The sequence below is a fragment of the Sitophilus oryzae genome, unplaced genomic scaffold (assembly GCF_002938485.1).
Source record: "Sitophilus oryzae breed Bouriz unplaced genomic scaffold, Soryzae_2.0 scaffold_1441_pilon_pilon, whole genome shotgun sequence".
NCBI lineage: Eukaryota > Metazoa > Arthropoda > Insecta > Coleoptera > Curculionidae > Sitophilus > Sitophilus oryzae.
The window spans coordinates 604864-627402 of NW_022146106.1; the positions used below are offsets into that span (position 1 = coordinate 604864).

The 22539-nt window shown below is 33.0% G+C and overlaps 1 protein-coding gene across 1 annotated transcript in view; it reads right to left on the reverse strand.

Moving 5' to 3' along the window:
* Nucleotides 1–22539, reverse strand: part of LOC115876957 — a 54600-nt gene that overhangs the window by 24888 nt on the left and 7173 nt on the right. Inside the window, exon 3 of the mRNA XM_030893002.1 lies at nt 19206–19277. Within this exon, the coding sequence (XP_030748862.1) occupies nt 19206–19277 (72 nt within the window). The remainder of the gene's footprint in view (nt 1–19205; nt 19278–22539) is intronic.

Below are 22539 nucleotides of genomic sequence, written 5' to 3' on the forward strand. Positions count from 1 at the left end.
CACTGAGCATTTTGGTTGGTATTGTTTTGGTTGGTTTGGTTTGGATTGGGTTGGTCTTGTTTGGTTTGATTCTTTGTTTTTTTTCGTATGTTAGAAAATGTTTTCTCTTATTTTACCGAAATTGCATTTTTCCTCAACTCTTTATGTTTGCCTTAACAGCGTTAGAATAGACACTTAATTTTATAGAATATTATTATTATATTTTTCAATGTTTGTTTTATTTAGTTTACTTTGGTTTTTGTTACAGTTTTTGCCCTGCACCCCTATTCGCTCCCCGGTCCCGTAAGTTTGTTTGGTTGAAAAAATACTTAAAGCAACACAATTTATCTTCTCCCCCAGCATATTTACAATCTCTAAGGTCAATAGAATGTGAGTATAAATTTTTTTTTTCCATATAATACAAAAATAGCCGAAAACCGTATATGCAACTGTTACCAAATTACTGTACCTATGTGGCGGATTCATCTCTCCAAAAAATCCTATATGGGTATTTCGTCACTGCAAGAAAATTTGTCGCAGAAGTTAGGTTTACAGATATACAAATTTGCCTAACGAACAAAAAAATGCTTAACGTTTCGGAAAGTTTATCTCTTTCCGTCGTCGGAAGCAAAAAAATCAAAGAATAAAGAAAAAAACTATTTAAAATATTTAAATTGAATTATTCGAGAACACTTTACTTTTTTAAAACAGATAGGTACGTCTACAAGAAACCGTTGACGTTCTGTTAAAATGACATTATATCAAGTTAAACTTCAAAATTAACAATTACTACTTGATAACAATTACTTAATAAGGTAAAACCTCTGGGTAAAACCAAAAAGCCCAAACTTTCTGTATGATTATTTTTAAATTTTACGTATGTTAAGTTTATTTATGTTATGTTCTTTAAAATCAAAGAAGCGATTGCCATACATTACTAACATCTACAGTCATAGATTACTAAGATCTACAAAAAATTATATTATTTTTCTTTTAAAGGCTATTGCTAGGCAAATTTGTATAACTGTAAACCAACTGTTAACATAACTTCTGACAAGCAGTATTTTCTTGCAGTGCAGTGGTACGAAGTCGCTGGTACAACTAGCGTGTACCAGCGACTTCGTTCGCGTCGAATTAATCATTTGTAATGGTGATGACAAAGCAAAGCAAGAATTTCCATTAACATACAAACTGGATAAAATTTTCCCACATTTATGTCAGCATGAGAAAAAACAATATGGCGATATTATTATATAACTTGGTAATATTTGAGGTAGTTTCATCTCGTTGGAATTTGACTTTCGAAAAATCCATTAGCCAAAAATAAGCCTTTTACGTCAAGCAGTTTAAGCAGAATCGTGGTTAAGAAATTACCCAACTTTTTGGAACACCCTGTATAATTTTTTAAAAAATTTCAAAATATGTAAAAAAACAAATAAATAATGCTTATCCAAGTGTTTTCCCGAAAGACTAACCGTTTTTTAAATAACAAATATTGTAATATTTGAGGGGCGTTTTCACCCTCTTGGAATTTGAGATTCGATTAACCCCTCCTTATCGAACCTCTACACCCCACAGTCAATCCGTTTGCCAAAAATCAGTTTAAACGTCAAAGCAGTTTAAGCAGAATCGTGATTACTCAATGGTCATATTCTATGAAACACCCTTTATAAATTTATAAAAAATCTTAAAATATGTAAAACAACAAAATAAAATATACGTGTTTAAGAGTTTTTTCCAAAAACTCACCGGTTTTTAAATAAAAAATATTTTAATATTTGAGGGATTAGTTTACCCCCTTAGAATTCGAGTTTTGAAAAATCCTTTATCGAACCTCTACACCCTAGAATCAATCTGTATGCTAAAATTGAGCTTCTTACGTTGAGTGGTTTGAGCAGGATCGTGATTAATCAATGACCACATTTTTCGAAACACCCTGTATACATTTTTAAAAAATCTTAAAATATGTAAAAAACAAAATAAAATATACGTGTTTAAGCGTTTTTCGGAAACTTGACCGTTTTTTAAATAAAAAATATTGTAATATTTGAGGGGTGGTATCACCCTCTTGGAACTGGAATTTCGAAAGATCCCTTCTTATCGAACCTCTACACCCTAGAGTCAATCTGTATGCCAAAATTGAGCCTCTTACGTTGAGTGGTTTGAGCAGGATCGTGATTAATCAATGACCAGATTTTTCGAAACACCCTGTATACATTATTCCCTTCAATCAACGATATAAGCCCTTTTTTCTTCGCTTGTATGTGTTCATGTCATTTTCTCACGACTGAGTACTTTAACAATTTGATATTATTCTCCTTACAATTTTTTTATCGACTTTACTCTTGAAAACCATCCCTTACTGGCTGATTGACGAACGGCACCTACAAAAATTAGCTGGTACCGAAAGTACCAAGAAAACCGAAAAATCAAGTTCCTTAAAGGCGTGCTACCGAAATTCCCGATTCCGAGAAACAGCTCCTATTTCGGAAATCCTAGTATACAGGGTTGTTCACCTCATAAGACACGGAGTATTGTAGCTAAACGATTAGATTTAAACAAGCAAATTGTAAGTTTTGGGTTCGTTGAAGGATTAGAGCTACAATTTAAAAATATTTTTACAAAATACAGTGTCCCAAATAAATAAAAAATATCAAAGTTGTATTTTTTTAAATGAAATACCCTATATATTATTACATTTTTAGTTTCTACGATTTAAATAAAAGTAAATTTGATTAAGGTTTATCGCATTTTAATGTTACCTTAAAATGTCAATATTCCATGGGTATATTGATAAATGACGTATAAATTATAAGAAAATGCATTTTCTACGAAAACTTTAAGGGATAGTTAATAAATGGTATGATAGACAATACAATTTGATAGGCAATTAAATTGTGCGTCTGATTCTCCTAAAATATACAGGGTATTCCATTTAAATTAAACAAGTTATTGCCGTTTAAAGCTAGAAAATATTTAAAATAAATTTTTAGACACTCTGTATGAAGTAGTTTTATTTTTATTATTGCAACACAATAACTGATTAATAAATAAACTTAATATTTCGTATTAAAAACTTTGATACCTTTGGAGAAATGAAGTTTTAAAATGTTTACTGCAATTTCACAAAATTGAAAATATTTCAAAAACGGTAAGGTTTTAATGTGATAAACCTTAATCAAATTTACCTTTATTTTAATCGTAGAATCTAAAAATGTAGAATATACAGGGTGTTCCATTAAAAAAAATACAACTTTGATATCTTTTATTTATTTGGGACACTCTGTATCTTGTAAAAATATTTTTAAATTGTAGCTCTAATAGTCTTTCAACGAACCCAAAACTTACAATTTGTAAAAATCTAATTGTTTAGCTACAACACTCCGTGTCGTATGTTGTGAACAACCCTGTATACCTATCAGTAGTTTAGAAAATTTACTAATGTAGAGTAAGATTTATTGGTATTTCCCTAAGTTTAAATTTTATCTATAATTATTAATGGTAAATAAAGAAAGATCTACAAGATCTGCTTATTCCAAAAGAAAAACATATATCACCATTAATCGTTCTTTATCTGTATAAATGGCTGGGTGGCACAAATTAATGAATATAAGATTAATTACCCCCGAGCGTACAACTACAAATAACTATCATTTATAACACTTTGCTATAAATAAATCACAGGGTCGATGTATTATAATAACCGAGATAGTTAAGATAAAATAATAATAAGGTATTTGTCTTCTAAATGTGTTGAATCTTTAGAAGAAATATTGTGTAATTTTTTTTGTTTTTTTTACAAGAGACAAAAACGTAGTAAACACTAGAAGGACCATTTTACAAAAATAATCGATCGTCGGTGGAGTTGAAAAATATTTCTACTAAAATTTATGTAGGGGTGGGAGTAGTTTTCACCCTTCCCGTACTTTTTCTTGATTTTTTTGAAAGTCAAACATTAACGCACTTAGCAAAACATAGACACCGAAAATCTCATTCAAATCGGAATAACGGTTCTTAAAATATCTTAAAAAATGTGTAGATATATTTTTTTAAAGTTTGGTGGCCTTCTAATGGATAAACAAACCATTTTTGTATAGAGGTAAATTGTGTCTAATGAAAATTATTTTGATTATAAAAATATGTAGTAGTTCTATGTCCACGGAATATTGGGATACCCTGTATATTTTAACCTACCCCAAAAAACATTTAAAACACTTTAATTAAAGTAAAGTAACCTTAATGGTTCTGTTCATATCTATGAATCTTAATGTGGGAAAGGCTGGAAAATATTTTCGAGGAAAACTTTTGGGACGCGAAGTTGTGGTTTAATTTCACTTTAATTTTCATATTTCCATTTTCTATTTAGTTTTATCTTATTAAACTTCATATTTACTACCATGTTTTATGAATTAAGTGCATTTCCATTTTGATTTCAAAAACATTTTTTATTTTAGATTCTTTTGGTCTATAATCTTTTGTAGTCTTCAATATCCTAATTTTAAGTTATTAAGGTATTTCTAAGTTTTATAAAAGTTAAACTAATAATGATTATGATTTATTTTCTCATTAAAATAAATTGATATGCCACTGAAAAATGAAACCATTTGCTTTAAATAAAAACGCAGTTGAAGTAAATATTTTTTGATATTAAATATTTTTTTTGAGATGTAAAATTAAGAATGTACAAAAATGTACAAAATATTGTATAATAACACAGATAACACATAATCCAGATGGCCATTGCTTACGGAACAGCATGTTTTCGATGAGACAGTTCCCTATTAATGACACAGAGGGCGCCTATAGCCAAATCTAATAATATTTTTAAAACGAACGAATTTCGAGCCACACCACGGCCACGCGATGTGAAGCGACGTAGAGGAACAAAACAAATTTTCCAGATTTTGTCTTTAATATTTTCTAACCCTATTTGTGAAAAAATATGCTAATACAAATTTCAAATTCCCATTGTTACTTTTCCCGCTCTGCAACTAGATCGGTACAGCTGGTTCCAAAAAAATGAATATGACTCTTTACACATTTTTTTCGAATATTTGAGCAGTGTATATCCTTGTATATCACTACACAGTATACCACCAGTATACCGTATCAAGTACTTTGACATGTTAAGGTTATTGTGAGATTGAATAAGGAGACTTAAAGCTGGTTTAGACGCTCATGCACTCTACCAAAGAATATTATAGTTAACACAAACTCTACGCAAATTGACTTGTGCAAGCTGGAACAAGCAATTAGCTTAAATTTAACATTAGCTTTTCCGACGTATGTGGAGTCATTTTTACTTAAAAGAAAAAAACCTTGCTTTTGACAAATTGGCAAATACATTTTTCAGAACGTCAGCATGGCATGAGTAGAGAAATAGGGGACTGGTATCATAGAATATACTGCCCGAAATAATAAAAATATGTTTTAATTCGTACTCAATTTTATTGGAACCAGCTGTACATACTGTATCTTTGTATCTCTTCTGGTTTACGTAATCCCGTAGTCATGTAGTGTGCATTGTTATATGGAACACCATGTATACTGCGGTAAAATTTTAGTTGAAATCCTTAATTAATTTTATTTTGCCTATGCTTTAGTATTGAAACTAAAAGAATTTCGGACTGTTTTTATTCATTTTGCTTACACAACGGTTCGGTCAGAAGTATCACTGACTGAAATCCAGTTTCTAATATTCTACATGTTCGAAAGGATTACCACATTTGTTGTCTTTGAATCTTACATTGACTCATTAGTGCGCCAGCCTGAAGAGGATGCTCACTCTCACTTGACGACATTATGTGAAAGGAACATCGGAGAACATCAGGCGAATAGCCAAGCATTCGTATATTAGGGAGTCAAAACGTCCTCTACATACGTACGACTTGACGAACATAAAAACATATACGCAATGAGGTGAAACAATGAAGTCGGACACTGCAGATCACGTGTGGTCTAAGCACCACAATATAAAATGGGCGAAAGCCCGGGTTGTCCACAAGGAACCCCACTAGAAAAAGCCCAAATTTAAACAGATCATATTCATATCTAGCACTAACAAAATCTTTAACAATTTAAGTATGGAAATTTCAACATATGGCAACCACTCATAGAACGCACCAATGCGGGTATAAACCAAACCCAACTTTTTTACAGGTGAATGCTCGGCTGTAGTATACAGGGTGGTGACAATTTTGATGCTCAACATTGGCATCTCAAAAACTACGAAAGATACGAATTCTGTTAAATGGGACAAAAGTTGCGTAATTATATAGAAGTTTGACAAACATTTATGAAGAAAACCCCGGTATCTTAATTAGTTTCGGATTTATGCGAAAATAATTAAAATAATACGTTTATTTTAACTGACAATATCTTCAGAACTATTGTATCTATTGCAACGTAAGTTGGTGGTTTTATATTTTTAACCTCGGCCAATTAAATGCCGTTTTCAAAAAATTTCTAAGTCTTCTAGATTTCGCACAACGGTCAAGTTTTTGTTTTCTTATGGCCGCCATTTTGAATTTTTATACTATTAGAGCGAAAAAAATCTATACGGTGGTATCAAATTTTTATTCATTATTATGTAAATTCATTAAAAACAAGATTTTTTAAAAATTCGTTTTTTAAAAATTTTGATTCTGCTTTGGAAATCCAATTGACACTTTATATATGTGAGCAAGTTATTTTTTGTTTATTCTATTGAGTGTCAAAACTGGACGCACAAAAATTGTATAGTAGAGTTCAATACAGGTCAATACAGAATCTAATATTTTATTGTCAAGTATGCCAACCCAGACGTTCAAAGAATATCTTATTTGTGGTTTGGTTTCTCTAATTAAATGAGGATTTTTTTGCATTATTATGCGAATTTTTTTCTGTTAAATGTATCAGAATTTGTAAATAAAGATTCATCCGTCCATAATATTTTTCTAGAAAAAGGGGGCTCTTGAACACTTTCCCGAAACCATTTGCAAAATTTTAATCTTCTCTCGTAATCATCAGTATGAAAATAAAATGTAAATTTGGTACACATTTAAGTTTTGAAGTTGTGATATTTATGTTTTTTTTTTGATAATTTTCCCTTCATAAGAATCACTTCACTCGCAACTTATTTTACCGCTAGAAGTTTCCCGATTTATTTCAGTCTGAGCTGGCACATGCCATTAAGTCTTAAAATATTGCCCTCTTGTTTTTTAAAGCTGCAACTGCTAAATTTCTTGAAATCCTTGCGAAAATAGTACGATGAGGCTGTGTCCTTTCAGGATACAATGTTCTATAACTTGCGCTTGCCATATCAGAATTTCGATTAGTTTTTAAGTAAACATCATATATACAGACCGGACCACCGTAGTAGTAACATAGGCAGAACCGGACGAATTAGCGTATACCCGTCCGGCGGATAAAAAGCAGGCGAAAAAATGCGATAAAATAAAAATAGGTAGATATGTGATAAGAATGTTTCAGAATTTGTATTTATTCGTGTTTTAATAGCCAAAACGAATACACAGATTCTCGCGACAGTTCTCGTGTAAAATTTATTTTTTAAGTAAAATAATGGATGTTTACGAAGTTCGTGAGAAAATTCAAATTGTAAAATGGTATTTCCAAAATAGGTCTTATCGGGATATACAAACAATTTTTCCACAAACTTTTGTAAACAGGCCAATTCCATCTTTACCTACTGTATCAAGAGTAATTTTGAAACACATGCGGGTGCGTGTTCCCATAAAAACACAAAAAGCCTGATGTGTTGATTAATGAAGAACAGGAGTTAAAGCAAGTGTTCATTTGTGCTACCGCGGATCAAAATCCCACGTTTTCAAGTAATCAAATTGCTGAAGTGGTTGTCCTGCCCACAATGCCCGTATTGTTCAAGAATATTTGAACAATACTTTTCCCAACCGTTTAATTAGTGGATATGGAACTATTTTGTGGCCCGCTATATCACCAGATCTTTCTCCCAATGATTTATTTTTGTGGGGTTATGTAAAATCTAAAGTGTATGGTCATAATAGGGCTAATAATCTGGATGAGCTTCATGTAAAAATACGAGAGGCTTTCCAAACTATTAGCCCTAATACGTCAGACGGGGATTTTACGACCGCCTAGGCTTCTGTCTAGCACAAGAAGATGGTCTTTTTGAACACTTGTTATAACTTTTTTTTTATTTAGAGTAACATTTTAGTTTTTTTTGGGTTTAGAGAATTTATTTATTTTTAGTTTTGGCTTGTAAACACACTCAAATAATCAATATTTAAGTATTTTCATTTTAAATGTTACCTTAAGTGAAGGTAAACACTTAAAATGAAAATAATAAGTACTCGGCACTCCTCGCGTCGTATTCCTAGTCTGCCACGACCGATCCGTCCAAGCGCAACTGCAACTGCGTACTGCCCTATGGTACTGTCTGACCAGCCGACTAGCCGGCAGTGAATCTCGAGTACGAACGCAAAACGGGTAAACGTAAATTCGTCCGGCAACTTGCTATGTTACTAGTAGCCTGGTCTTCTCTGTATATCGTGTTTCCTCACTTGTGAACATATTGTGAATATACTATAAATTTTTGTGTCCAGATTTGACACTTAATAGAGTAAACATAAATTAACTTGCTGTCATATAAAGTGTCAATTGGATTTCCAAGGCAGACTTGATCTTTTGAGCGAATTTTTAAAAAATCTATTTTTTAGTGATTTTACATAAAAATGAATAAAAATTATAGATACCCCCGTATAGATTATCATTTGCTGTATCTTATAGTATAAAATTTCAAAATGGCGGCCATAAGAAAACAAAAATTTGACTGTTGTTGTGCGAAATCTAGAAGGCTTAGAAATTTTTTTGAAAACGGCATTTAATTGGCCTAGGTCAAAAATATAAAACTACCAACTTACGTTGCAATAGATAAAATAGTTCTGGAGATATTGTCATTTAAAATAAACGTATTATTTCAATTTTTTTGACATAAATGCGAAACCAATCAATATACCGGTTTTTTAGGTGTTTGTCAAATATCTCATTACGCAACTTTTGTCCTATTTAATCGAATTCGTATCTCTCGTAGTTTCTGAATGAAATGCCAATGTTGAGCATCGAAATTGTCACCACCCTATATGTATACCCAGTGAGCATTTTATTCCTTTAATTCGTTGTTACGTTGCCAGGCCCTTCTTTTGCCTGATAAGAAGCAATAAAACGCAGATGCGTTTCCTAAATGTAACAAAACTTTACTCACTGGGTAAGCTCAGTAGTTTTTGGATTTAGATTAGTTCACACTTCATAACGGTCAGTGATACTTCTGACCGAAACGTTCTGTAAGCAAAATAAATAAAGACAATGGAAGTCCAAAATTCTTTTAGTTTCCTTAATTAATTGTAATTTAAGTTATTGGACAGTCCATTTCTATAAAATTATATTTGATCTCAATTTATTTTAGGTGAATTAATGTTTGATAATATAATAATAAACATTAATTTGCTAATTGCAGCTCCTGGCAGTTCATTGCCTATATGAGCGAGAGAGTGATTTAATGAATGTATCTATGCTGAGAAGCACGATATACCCAAGCTGAGAAGGTTCCAACTGAAATCAATTTAAATTTAGATCAACTCAATTTCACTAATCACAAGTTTAAACGGTTGGACGAGATTTCGGTCTCATTGAGTTAAAGAACCAATTCATTGTGTAACATTCGCATTTATACACAGTCAGATTGTCATTAATGGCTTCATTTGCGACTATTTATTAATCTAAGACTGTAATTGTCCATATATCTATATACCATTAGGTGTGTACAATTAGTGCCGTATTAGGAGATATAAATTCGTATTAATTATAATGGTGCTTAATCTACAAGGGGGTCTATTAGTATTCAGAAAAATTCAGCAGCATATTCTGCAGATAAAAATAAGTAAAAAAGTTGGTTTAAATTCATGTCGTAAAATGCTTCGTTTCGGAGATACAGGGTAGAACTAACAGCGATATTTAGATGAAAATTGGTGTCTGGGAGTTTTTTTGATATGAGAAATTTGATTTCGATGTCAATATGACTTCTATTTGGAGGAGACGCCACCTACATGTTTTTTAATTGATTTGAAGAGAAATAACTTTTTGTCCGCACCTGTATAAAACTACTGAGTAAAAAAATATTAATTTCCGTCGTTTTTTACGTCAAAAAGATATCTTGGTTCAATGGTTCTCGAGATATTTGGAATCGAAATAATCAATACATGTCATCGTTGACAAAAAGGGAACCTGATGACTAGATAGTTATTAGCCTGACATCATAAATTTGAAATAGTTTTGTTCAGGTTCAACAGAAACAGTTTCATTTCATAATTTTTTCTAGAAAAATTATGATTAATCTAAAAAAAGTTCCAAATGAGTATCTATTATTCAACACGATTATTTTTTGCTCCATGGCAAGAGTGTAAAATCTTTTGACGCACTGCTCATTCACGCCGGTTCGAGGCCGGATGAGATCGGAAATCTCGTGAGTAAGAGTCGATTTAGACACTCGCCAAGTCGGTAGGCCATTGACCATGATATGGCTAAAGACAGCGGTTCGGATTCCGCGTAAACAAAGTAGGCCCTGTCCAGATTAGCCTCAACAGCAAAAAGGAGACGTTAACTTGAAATGCTACTAAAGTATCCCGTAGTATTCTGTATGTAGTATACCGGGTACGTCTCAAAAGTGGCTCACCCCTATAACTTTTTTATTTTTTCAGATAAAAATACGAGATTTGGTATGTTAGTATATGACATAAATTAGGATTGATTGACGTATTCAATTGTTTTTGGTCACTTCCTGTTTCACCGGAAATGACGACAACTTTTGATTTTTACATGGCACCATCGGTATATTTCTACTTTATTCGGTAGAAAATGACACTCTGAATAGAATGACATATCTCTGAATATATGCCAACATTTGACATTTTCGCATATAGTTTATTTAAAATTGTAACATGCGGTTTATAACGACAATTGACTCGAAATACCAAGTGTGTGGTACCAAATTATTCGTAAAAAAATGCTTTTTCCAAATAAGCTAATGAGCCACCCTTGTTCCATTTGAAAAAATTGAGATATGATTAAAAATACGCTTTGGGCATCTTTTAACTGGCCAGGACAAGTCACGAAAAACAGAAGATCAAATCTATTTTTCCAATGCTCCTTGATTAAAAATTAGTGTTTATAACGCAGCCATGGCACTCTAGATTGAAATTTAAAAATCAATTTTGTTTTAGGCAAAAATGTCAAAAATTAACATATGATATGTCATTCTATTCAGAGTGTTATTTTCTATCGAATAAAGTAAAACACACATAAACACATTACCGAGGGTGCCATTTAAAAATCAAAAGTTGTAGTCATTTCCGATGAAACAGGAAGTGATCGAAAACAATTGAATACGTCAAAATCATTCCAAATTTATGTCATATACTACCATACGAAATCTCGTTTTTTTATCTGAAAAAATAAAAAAGTTATAGGGGGTGAGTCACTTTTGAGGCGCACCCGGTATATACTACATTCAGAAGTATTGTTATATAAAATGGGTATTAAGATATTCCATTATACATTATTATCCATGATTGCAAGACCTAACTAATTTCCCAAAGGAGAGAAACTAATTATTGAAATATTCAGTCAGTCATTAATGTCGTTTCATTGTTTTTAATCACAATTTGTCACCTTTAATTAAAACGTATAATCGGTATAATGTAAACACTATTCATAGGGTGTGCCATAAATATCATAGCGAATGAAAAAATGATATCGAATCATTTTGACATAATTATCTCTTATGATACAAATGTCGTGGCGCAAAATTCCAAAAATTTCTTTACATAGGAAAGGTGTGATTAAGTTAACAAGGTGTGATTAAGTTAACAACTTTTTTATTATTTTTTTTAGGATCTAATTTAGACACAAATGGACAAATGTGAATTTTGTAGGTTACCGATATACTTATTTTAAAATATTGCTACGGATTCTACGGGCTCTTAATTTAAACATACAATAAAATCACTTCATTTAATTATTACAAGACTGAAGCTACAATTACTTAATTTATATTACAAATTTTAAACATCGATATATTAAATTAATATCGACCACTTTTGTGCCTTTCGTTGCGTCCACACTCCGTGTTGTTGTAACCAATCAGTTAATCATAATCAATTATTTTATCAAAATATTATTTTCATTATCAAAGTTACTATTAATTATTATACAGGGTGAGTCTTAAATTGGTGCAAATATTTTAGGGGTGGTGCTATAAGTTTTTTTTTGCAAAAAAGATATTGAAAATCGTGTATTTTCTTTTAAATTTTCCTCTATATTTTAGAAAACTTTTTAGAACTGCCTGTTTGCCGCAATTTTTCCAGACTATAATTTCTTAATATCTCTCGACAATGAAAAAGGGATGTAAATAAAGAAAAAATCCGATAGCTCCCATTTTTTTTAATAAATATTTTTTTTTAATTTTCAAACTTGAATAACTCATTTATTTTGGACTTATTTGAAAAGCCCTAAAAATATTTATTTAAGACTCTGTATATTGACCCTGTACATTGACGGTAACTTTATAAATTAAGATATTTTATTATTTGGATTTACTCAAATACGTTTAAAATAATATATACGGAGGGTACCGCTTAAATTCCTGTCCCGATATTGAAGGATGGCTATAGAATTTCAATGCATTTTCTACATAAGTCTATCCTTGTGTTGTAGGAGGTTTAACTAAACAAGGATGAACTTATGTCTTGAAACCATTCGACTCGATTTTCTGTCCTTTAATACTGGAACGTAAATCCTCTCATTGCTCTTATGGGGAGGCCGTCGTATACTATATTTAAACGTATTTGGATTTACTAGTTATTTCAATTTGTCCAAATCGGTTTTCTGGTAGTTTCAATTTAAATTACTCTCTCTAAAGCTTTCTATACTTTGTAAGCAAACTATTCGTAAAATGGCAGTATTTTAAGCGCAGCTTTGGTTTGATTTGTTTTTCTATTTTCAGATTTAGTGCCTAAAGCATATTAGCACTTCACAGAAACTCCGCCCTTTTAATTCAACGAGATATCCGTACACAAAAAATGAATCGGAAAAGAACAAATGAACAGTATATTTGAGTAATGAGTAAATTATAGTAAGGCTTCTAGTAATGCTTATTCGGCTATAACAAATTTTCACCGTTTCAAATCAACGAATAAAAAAATTACAAAGAAAGGAGTCAAATGCTATATATTCATACATTAAACATTGTGAGAGTTATTTGTGTTTATTTTCTACTAATATGTCTCTTTAATTGATAACTGCTTTTATGCAAGTTGTTTAAGTTTGGAAAGATATTGTGTCATCGAACAGCATATCTCCGTCACAAATGTCTGTAGTACATACGTGACATACATGTATCAAAACAGAGTAATTGTGAACTCTGTGCTAATACATGTTTAGAAGTACCGTAGGAACGAAAAAAAAACGTCAAAGATAGCTAGAGAATGAGAATCGATAATAATTTTGGCTAGCTCTAGACGTCTTTTACAAATCTATTCCCAAAAAAAATACATTTTAAATTTTAAAATATCATTTAAAAATTATTTTTACGCAATATAAAAATAAATTACCACCTTCTTAATGCCAGCTGGTAGTAAGCACAATTAAATAATACAAAAGAATACGAGCGAAGTAAATGACGTCTAAGGCTGAAAACATAGTGGACGACGAGGAGAGCGGCGAGCAAGTATCGCGATATCGCGTCGATCGAGCCTCGAGGTGCTAAATCAGAGTAGAGCCACAGCTTACAGAATAACATAGCTTTGACACTCGCCAATTTTTCCCACGATCGAATTTAAAACGCCCCACTCCGACGATGCGCTAATTGAATTAAGCGACCAACAGTCAGCCTCATTCAGTCGATGCATAGCCTCCACCGGTGGCGCGTAGGGCCGTATTACGGAAGATTTTAATTCGATTTTTTTCTTATATTTAACCATAGGTATTTGTGCTTTTATTTCAATTTTATTTTTATTGATGGAATGGGAAAAAGTTTTCCGGGATGTGCGGCTGCTGGTTGCACAAATAATTATGGAAATAATTCAAAATATAGTCTGTTTAATTTTCAATTCAATTCAAAATTAATGTTCAATTCAAAAGTATATTCACACTTTAGAGCTTTTCAAAACGATGAAGACTACTTATTTGGAGGCTTGCTAATGCCAAGTGACCATTTTTTTATTTAGTTTCCTCATTGGAGGCTATTTTTATAAGCTTTTATTTAACTTGCTTTGTATGTAACTATCTATGTATGTATGTATGTTTGTTCGGGGCAAATCTTGTAAGCTAAATTAAAACCACTTCCTTTTATTGTAGGAGATTGAAATTTGGCATGTAGGTTCAGTCCCGATGACAATACATTTTTTTGCAAGGCATGACCCGAATTTTTGACAGCTGCATAAAACTCTTGCCGCGAGTAATGAACAATTTAACAACCTGTATAGGTATATTGTGGGTATATACATATGAAAAAAAATATATGGGCGGCCATCTTGAAAAAATGACAGTTTAATGACATGTCAAAATTTCAAAGTCAACCGATTTTCATAAAAATTGATATATAGGATGGCCATGGGCTAAAATGAAAGAAAAAAAATTTGAGCTGTCAAATTTGACAGCTGTCAAAAAAATTTCAAAGTTGTCCGATTTTGATAAAAATTGATATATAGGACGGCCATGGGCGAAAATGAAAAAAAAATGTTGAGCTGTCAAATTTGACAGTTGTCAAAAAAATTTCAAAGTTGTCCGATTTTGATAAAAATCGATGATGGCCGTGGGCTAAAATGAAAGAAAAAAATTTTGAGCTGTCAAATGTGACAGCTGTCAAATAATTTCAAATTTGTCCGATTTTGATAAAAATCGATATATTGGATGCCCCCTACCCCATAGTCGGTTTTCATTTTATTTGTCTCACATTTGAACTGTCAAATTTGACAGCTGTCGTTTTTTTTAAGTTCTCCTTTTTTAATGAAAATCGATATACATATTATTAGGATACCCATAGAAAGTTATTTAAGAAAAAAATTGAGTTTAAGTGTGTGGCACTGAGAAACCAGCATAACTAAAAAGTAGAAAATAAATTTTATAAAAAAACCTTTTTTAAAAACAAGCTTTTATTTAAATACACTAAAAGAATAAAATAAACTCTTTTCTTTAAAACTTTTATTATGAACTTAGAACGTCATTACACAATTTTAATATTAGATATATAAAAGCTTGTCGCGAGATTTCTCTACATCGATAAACAACTAAATTAACTAAAACCTGTGTCTACCCTGTCTCATTTTCAAAGTTTGTGTTATGATAGACCACTAGACCAGGAATTACAAGATAAAGTTGTCGTACCAGATTTTTATGAGTGCAACTGTACACTCAAATCTCGCGACAAGCTTTTATATAATATTAAAATTGTGTAATGACGTTATAAGTTCATAATAAAAGTTTTAAAGAAAAAGTTTATTTTATTCTTTTTAGTGTATTTAAATAAAAACTTGTTTTTAAAAAAGTTTTTTTATAAAATTTTTCAGAACAATTTTGAAGAACTTTCCTTAAATGAAAATATATTATGTAAATTCCTTAAATTATTTCAGACAATTAAATTCAACCATCAATTAAAATTTTCCTATAATGTATTTTTTGTTAAAATTATACGCAAAAGTTAGTTATTATACCTTAAAGAATATTAATAAGAACTTAAATGTAGCAAACAAAAACCGAAAGCTCCTAATTTAGAAACATTCGTAAATAACTATAAGTAATCAATGTACCTATTTCATTTTGCTGTTATTTCTAGAAATAAATTAACTAATTTGTTTTTTAAATGTTTTTCTTTGAGAATGCATATTTATTTAAAGTCAACAATTTAAAAAACGTGTATCTAAATTATGTTCTAGCACCAGTCGAATAATTTTTTACGTCACGTGTAAAATTTTTTTGAATACATCTCTGGGCTGACTGGCGCTTACGCGGCTATTGGTTTTGGCGAGAGAGCTCGCCGCTCCAGTGTTCCCCCTCTTTCGAATCGCAAATCCGAGCGTAAAAAGATCAAAGCGGCACGCTACACTGTCCGAGCTGGTTTTTACTTAAGCTGTGGTAGAGCGGCGAGCAGATCGCTTTACTATGTATTAGCACCTCGAGGCTCGATATCGCGCTGCTTGCTCGCCGCTCTCCTCGTCGCGCCACTATGTTGTCAGCCTAAGGCTTGACCTCGCCAAAAGTATCATCGATTGTCACTCCCCAGCCGTCTTTGACTTCCGTCAGCAACTTCATGTCGATTGATAGTCCCCCGATTGATAGTCCCGGTAGCGGATAGACGCTAGATGCTTTTTGTGGTGAAGTACAAAGGTAAATATTTTAATTTTAGCGTTTGTGTTTTGTTATCGTGTTCTTGAAATTTTAAGAGGAGTGGGTCAGCTTAAATATGAAGACGATTCAATGTACGTAAAACTTTTATTTTTTCCAACTTCCATCAAAAAGCGCTCCCTTTTACTTTCACTAGCGACTGCTAACAATTACTAGTAAATGTCGACTTTCATGAAAATACACCATTTACTGGACTGGTCTAATGCGTAATTAGTATTTCCTAGTGATTGTTAACATTTACTGAATTTCCGACTTTTACTGAACACGTATACAGGGTCGCTGATATGTATAGGAACGGTCAATTTGATTCAATCTGATTGATTGCGATTGTTAAATCAAAACCCCAAAAAATTAAATATTAAAGTTATATAGGGTTTTTAAATATCTGTTAGCGAGTAATAAATTTAAGTATAGAGGGTCGGTCATAAAGTCGTGGCACATCAAAGGTTCATTTTTTTAAATGGTATATTATGTATGTTATTGTATATTTCATTCTTCCTTCAGTTCTAAGCAAAAATCGAGATACACACAATGTCCCGAAACAACCGTTTCCGAGTTATTAAGTCTGGAAATTACAAAATTCTAGTTTAACGTCTCAAAATCAAAAGTTCATAATTGGGAAATGGTTGAATTTAGGTACATTACATGTATTACGATTATTGCTTAAAATTGAAGGAAGAATTTGAAATATGCAATAATATACAGGGGGTTGCGTTAAAAAAATAAATTTTGATATGACCGACCCTGTATACTTAAATTTACTACTAGCTAATAGAATAGATAATAATAACGATCTATCAAAGAATGAATTCAAAATTATATTGCAATAGAAAGGCCTCTTGATTTTTAAGGACAGAAAAAAATCAACCATTTTCTTATATTTTTTTTTAATTATTTCTAAAACGGTATGGAAATTTGGAAAAGTATAAACGAGATAAACCATTTTAGAACAAGCAACATTTTTTATGAAGAATGCATTTTTCTCAAAATGTCAATAATAAAAAAGTTTTTCCTTTTTTATTAAGTCAGAGTAAATGAGAAGGGTAAATTCCTTCGACCAATTTGCTGTTTTTTCTTATTATTTCTAGATGTTTACACATTTTTTCACTTGCCACAAGGTTGAACGGTCAGGTGCGGTAGTTGCTAGATAGCTGTTCTGTGACTTATGCGTTGAAGTTCTTCTAAATATCGTTAAACTTTTTAACAATTATTATGGTGTACTCACTTGCAGAAAAAGTAGAAATAATCGATCTTTATTTTAAAAATAATGAATGTGGCAATCGGGTTGCGCAGATATTCAATGAACGCCATCCTGACAAACGCCTTTATGGCAAAATTGTTTGCGAGTTAGTAGCAAAATTTTGCGAAACTGGTTCCGTTATGAATAAAAAGAGGCAGAGGGAAAATCCTGTAGTAAATGAAGCTATGGAGGTATTCGTATTGGGCCAAGTTGCCATGGATAGTACGCTGAGTACAAGTAAATTAGCCAAAGAGACCGGCGGCGGCGTGAATCGTACAAATGTCCAAAGGATAATAAGTCAATCAGGGGACAGACTGTAGGTACCTATGTATTTAAGTATGAAGCTAAAAAAATAAGATCATTAATCATCTGTAAGTCTAGTCAGCCATACTGAAACCTTTTCGCGATCTCTCTCACTAACTTTGTTTATTTCTACACACTACACATATCTGTTCCTTTCTCGTAATAATTTGTTGTATGTGTAGAGGTAAGTGCCGTTCACATGGAGCGGAACGTCCGTCTGGACTGATATCAGAAAGTCATAATTAATTATTCTTTTAACTCCCACAAATCAGTACTTGTTTGTCCATCATCTAAGAGTATTAATTTACATGGTTTATTTAATCAGAATATTTTATGTTTCTGGTGTACAGAGTGGGTCAAATCGGACACTTTTAAAGAGAAACGCCCTTTTCTAAGTTTAATTAAGGGCGACGGCCCAGCTACGTCGAAACACCGGTTCCCATAGAACACCGAAGTTAAGCGACGTAAGGCGATACTAGTGGATGACCGGTTCGAAACTCTGTATCGTGCTGTTGTCCAAAAAAAAAGGCAAAACTGTAAAATCTATTGACACACACTGCTCATTCACGCCGGTTCGAGGCCGGATGAGATCGGATATCTCGTGAGTAAGAGTCGATTTAGTCACTTGTCAAGTCGGTAGGCCACTGACCATGATATGGCCGAGGACCGCGGTTCGGATTCCGCGTAAACAAAGTAGGCCCCGTCCAGATTAGCCCTGGCAGCAAAAAGGAGACGTTAACTTCAAATCTTTACTTCACTTTAAGTTTAATTAAGTATAATTTAAAAAATATTATACTTAAACCATTAAATCCTACGTAAAAAGGTGCTTTGGAAATGTTTTCATAAAAATACAAAATTTTCTATAGCGATTTGTTAAAAATGCACATTTTTGAAACCGTAACCCCGTAACTCCGAAACGGTAACAGATATCGGTGTGGGCTTTTCACCATCATGTTATTGATAAAAATTGAGCTCCAGACACCGATATTAGTTTTTGTCTCCTATAGAAAAGGGTGTTTTCCTTTAAAGGCGTCCAATTTGGCCCACCCTGTATTTAGATTATTTTGCAAAATTACATTATTAGTTTCTCTGAGAAATTTAAAAGTCATTATATGTTCTTTGATTAATAGTGGTAATAATTAACCTTGATAAACAGGCGTGTTTTTTCAACACTGAGCATCAACTTGAGTATTCCCCCCTACACAAAAGTATTAACTTTATAACGAGTAAAAAAAGTTTGCGAAATACTTACTTTGTTTCAGTTTCTCCAGAATGAGTGGATAAAACTCCTTGGCTGTGGCGTTGTTGGGTTCGTACTGAAGAACTGAAAAGGGAAATAAAATGCGGCTGTAAAACAAAAATCACTTTTTCAATTCAAATGGAAATACTTTGCGTCAAAGAGACGGACTACGGTAATTAATTTTAGCGTTTTCGCGTGCATACTAGACATTTATGAGAACTCGAAATGTTCGCCAACGTTTAAATTGTGAAATTAATAGCATGGCTTTTTAACATTCATATTTCTACTTGTTATTAGATGATTTCAAATTTGTATTTGATTTAACATTACATTAAACTTAATTTGAACGTGTTCCTGATTAATAGTACTTGTTTATACATTAATTTATATAATGTTCAGTTAGATATTTTGTAGCAGCCTACTTTAAAGTGAAAAAGTTTATGCTAAGTCTACTTGCCATCATCTACAAATAGTTTTGTTCTACATTAAATTCTATACACTTAGGTTCTATAAGTTCCCACAGTAAATCTTGTAGAATGTAGAATGTAGAATGGATGGGAGGGGGTTTAATCATCGCGACCTAAAAAGTCTATTGTGTTCCCCTTTCTTGAGTTATAATTCATCATACAGTCTATAACTCATCATACATGGGGATTTTCTTGTTGTAGGGAAGACAGAGCATTCCCCATCCTCCACTGACAACAGATGTTCTTTCTCCTAGAAGTAGATATCTATACCTCCTACGAAGGTATAGACCCTTCCACGGTTAGGGTTTGGCCCTCTGTGCCCTTTACAATCGAGGAGCTTGTCTCGGGCTGAGGTACCCGTGAGTTTGCTGGAGGATCTGTCTCCATTTTCTCCACTCCTTTAACTTGGTCTCTCTTTGGACGTGATACCGGTGCCATCCCGAATCTATAAAAGGGGATATATGCCCCTTTCTATATTGCCTCCTTGGAAGACCTGACCATGGCCCTCCTCCTTCGAGTTGATAACTCGCCAACTCGATGGAGTTCAACCAGAACTCCAACAACATTGGAGTTCTGGCAAAGTGGGTGATACGTCCCTGCTTGCCCCCCCAGTGTTGGACGGCTTTCCATCCTGGCTCTCTCTCTCTTTGCCGGAGCTGAGGTGAGAGCTTCTTGCACTCTCTCTTGTCCCTTGGTGGAGATGAACCGGGCTGTTTCTTAGTTCCACTACTCTCCCCTTTTTCGAGAAGTGTTTTCGCTTTAACCAAACCTTCTTGTTTTCGCTTTTTCTTCCTCTGGAGTAAATCCGTCGTGGAGCAGTCGGAAGTACCTCCGTACTCCTGCTCCACTGAGATCTACTCTCAGCGGGTCGTCTAGGCCGCCTAGTTGACCCAGACCGGGTAGAAGAAACGGTAGCTTGTGTAGCCTATTCAGTCTAGAGGTAGGTTCCTGATGATTGCTAGAGGGGGTGGTAGCTTGTGTGCCACTTTTGGAAGCTGATTTCGCTAAGTGTCAGCTGCCTCTCTTGTATTTTCCTTTGGAGTTGGTCCCTTGGAATTTGCACTGTTAATGTTTCCAGTGTTGTTAGGGGATTTTCCTTCAGCTTCATCGCAATGGTTAGGTTAGGCGGCCCGATTCTACAGAGCTCCACATGTAGAAGTCAGGGAGACGAGAATACTCTAATATAGGTACGATAAATAAGGGTTGACATATCCCTTTGATCTGATCGACCATCCCCTTGACCGCCATCATAGTATTTAGGTTTTTGGTAAAGTTGTCTCCTCTTGGTCCTGGCGGTAAAAGCCAAGATCCTTCACACCCTCTGCCCGTGATACATGATCATAGACAGTAGAGGGTGCTTGGTATGATGGACAGGGTAGTCCCATCTAGCATCGTTATACGTCTTGGTGCGATTCCCTGGCCACGACACTACAGCCAGTTAGATGCTCCTTAGATTTAGCTAAAGTGGTACAGGGGATTCCCCCTAGCACCTGACTAAGAGCTTCCTCACCAACAACAAGGTCTCGCATCTCCTACAGGAAGCAGTAAATCTTAAAATTAATTCAGATTGTAGCTAATTTCGAAGGCGACTGATATAAAGATGTTCTGATCGTAGGGCGCCGGCAAGCGGCCTATGAATTAAAAAGTCGCTGCCTGTTTTGCAACTAAATCACACCAATTTAAATGAATAATATAATGAAACAAAATATCCTATCAATATATTCTAAAAATGTCAATCTCAGAATAAGAATAAAACTGTGCAAGCTCAAATCTTCAGATTGAAGTTTAACTTGACCTTGTTGTTGGAGTTTAACTGATGAACTGGTGTTGGAGTGTTGGAGTGTTAAGCATCTTGAGACTTCTGGTAGATAGTCAAGGATAAAAATCACGGAGAAGGATATGACATGGTACTGACATTGTCCGTCAGATATTGCAAGTTTTATTTCGAATGCAACTAATATTTTACATAAAAAGCGATCAATTATATTCGTGAGGATTGTATTGATACATAAATACAGGATGGTCTGAACTGTATTCCGGCATATTCTGCATATAAAAATAAGTAAAAAAGTTCGTATATGTATGTCATAAAATGTTTAATAGTTTCGGAGATACATGGTGTAGAAGTTTCATTTTTATTTCAATTTGTTCCAAATAATTTATGAAGTAACGTCAATATTTGGATAAAAATTGGTGTCTGTGAGAGCTTTTTGACATGAAAAATTTGATTTTGATCTCAATATGACTCCTACGTGTAGAGATCGCCACCTACATATTTTTTAACTGGTTTGAAGATTAATAACTTTTCTTCCATACCTTTATAAAACTACTGAGTAAAAAAATATACATTTACGACTTTTTTACGTAAAAAAGGACTGTTGGTAAAAATTGCTATGGGTAATGGTTTTCGAGATATTTGGAATCGAAATTATCAATACCTGACATCATTGACATAAATTAAATATATTGACTAAATAGTTATTAGACGGAAATCATAAATTTGAAATGTTTTTGTGTCTAAAAAGTTCAACAGAAACTGGTTTATCATCATTTTTCGCAGAAAAATTTATAACTAATTATTTAAAAAATAAAAATTCCCCAAATGTAGTCAAAAAATAACATCTCTACTCTCGACGTGTTTATTTTTGTCAATAATGACATGTATTGACTATTTCCATTCTAAATATCTTGAGGACGGTTGCTCGTAGCGATTTTTACAAAGAAACATTTTTTACGGAAAAAGTCACGGAAATAGTATATTTCAAGTATATTTTTTCACTCATTAGTTTTATACAGGTATGGACGAAAAGTTACTACTCTTCAAAACAGTTGAGACACACGTAGGTGGCGCCCCCTCCTAATAGGAGTCATATTGCCAT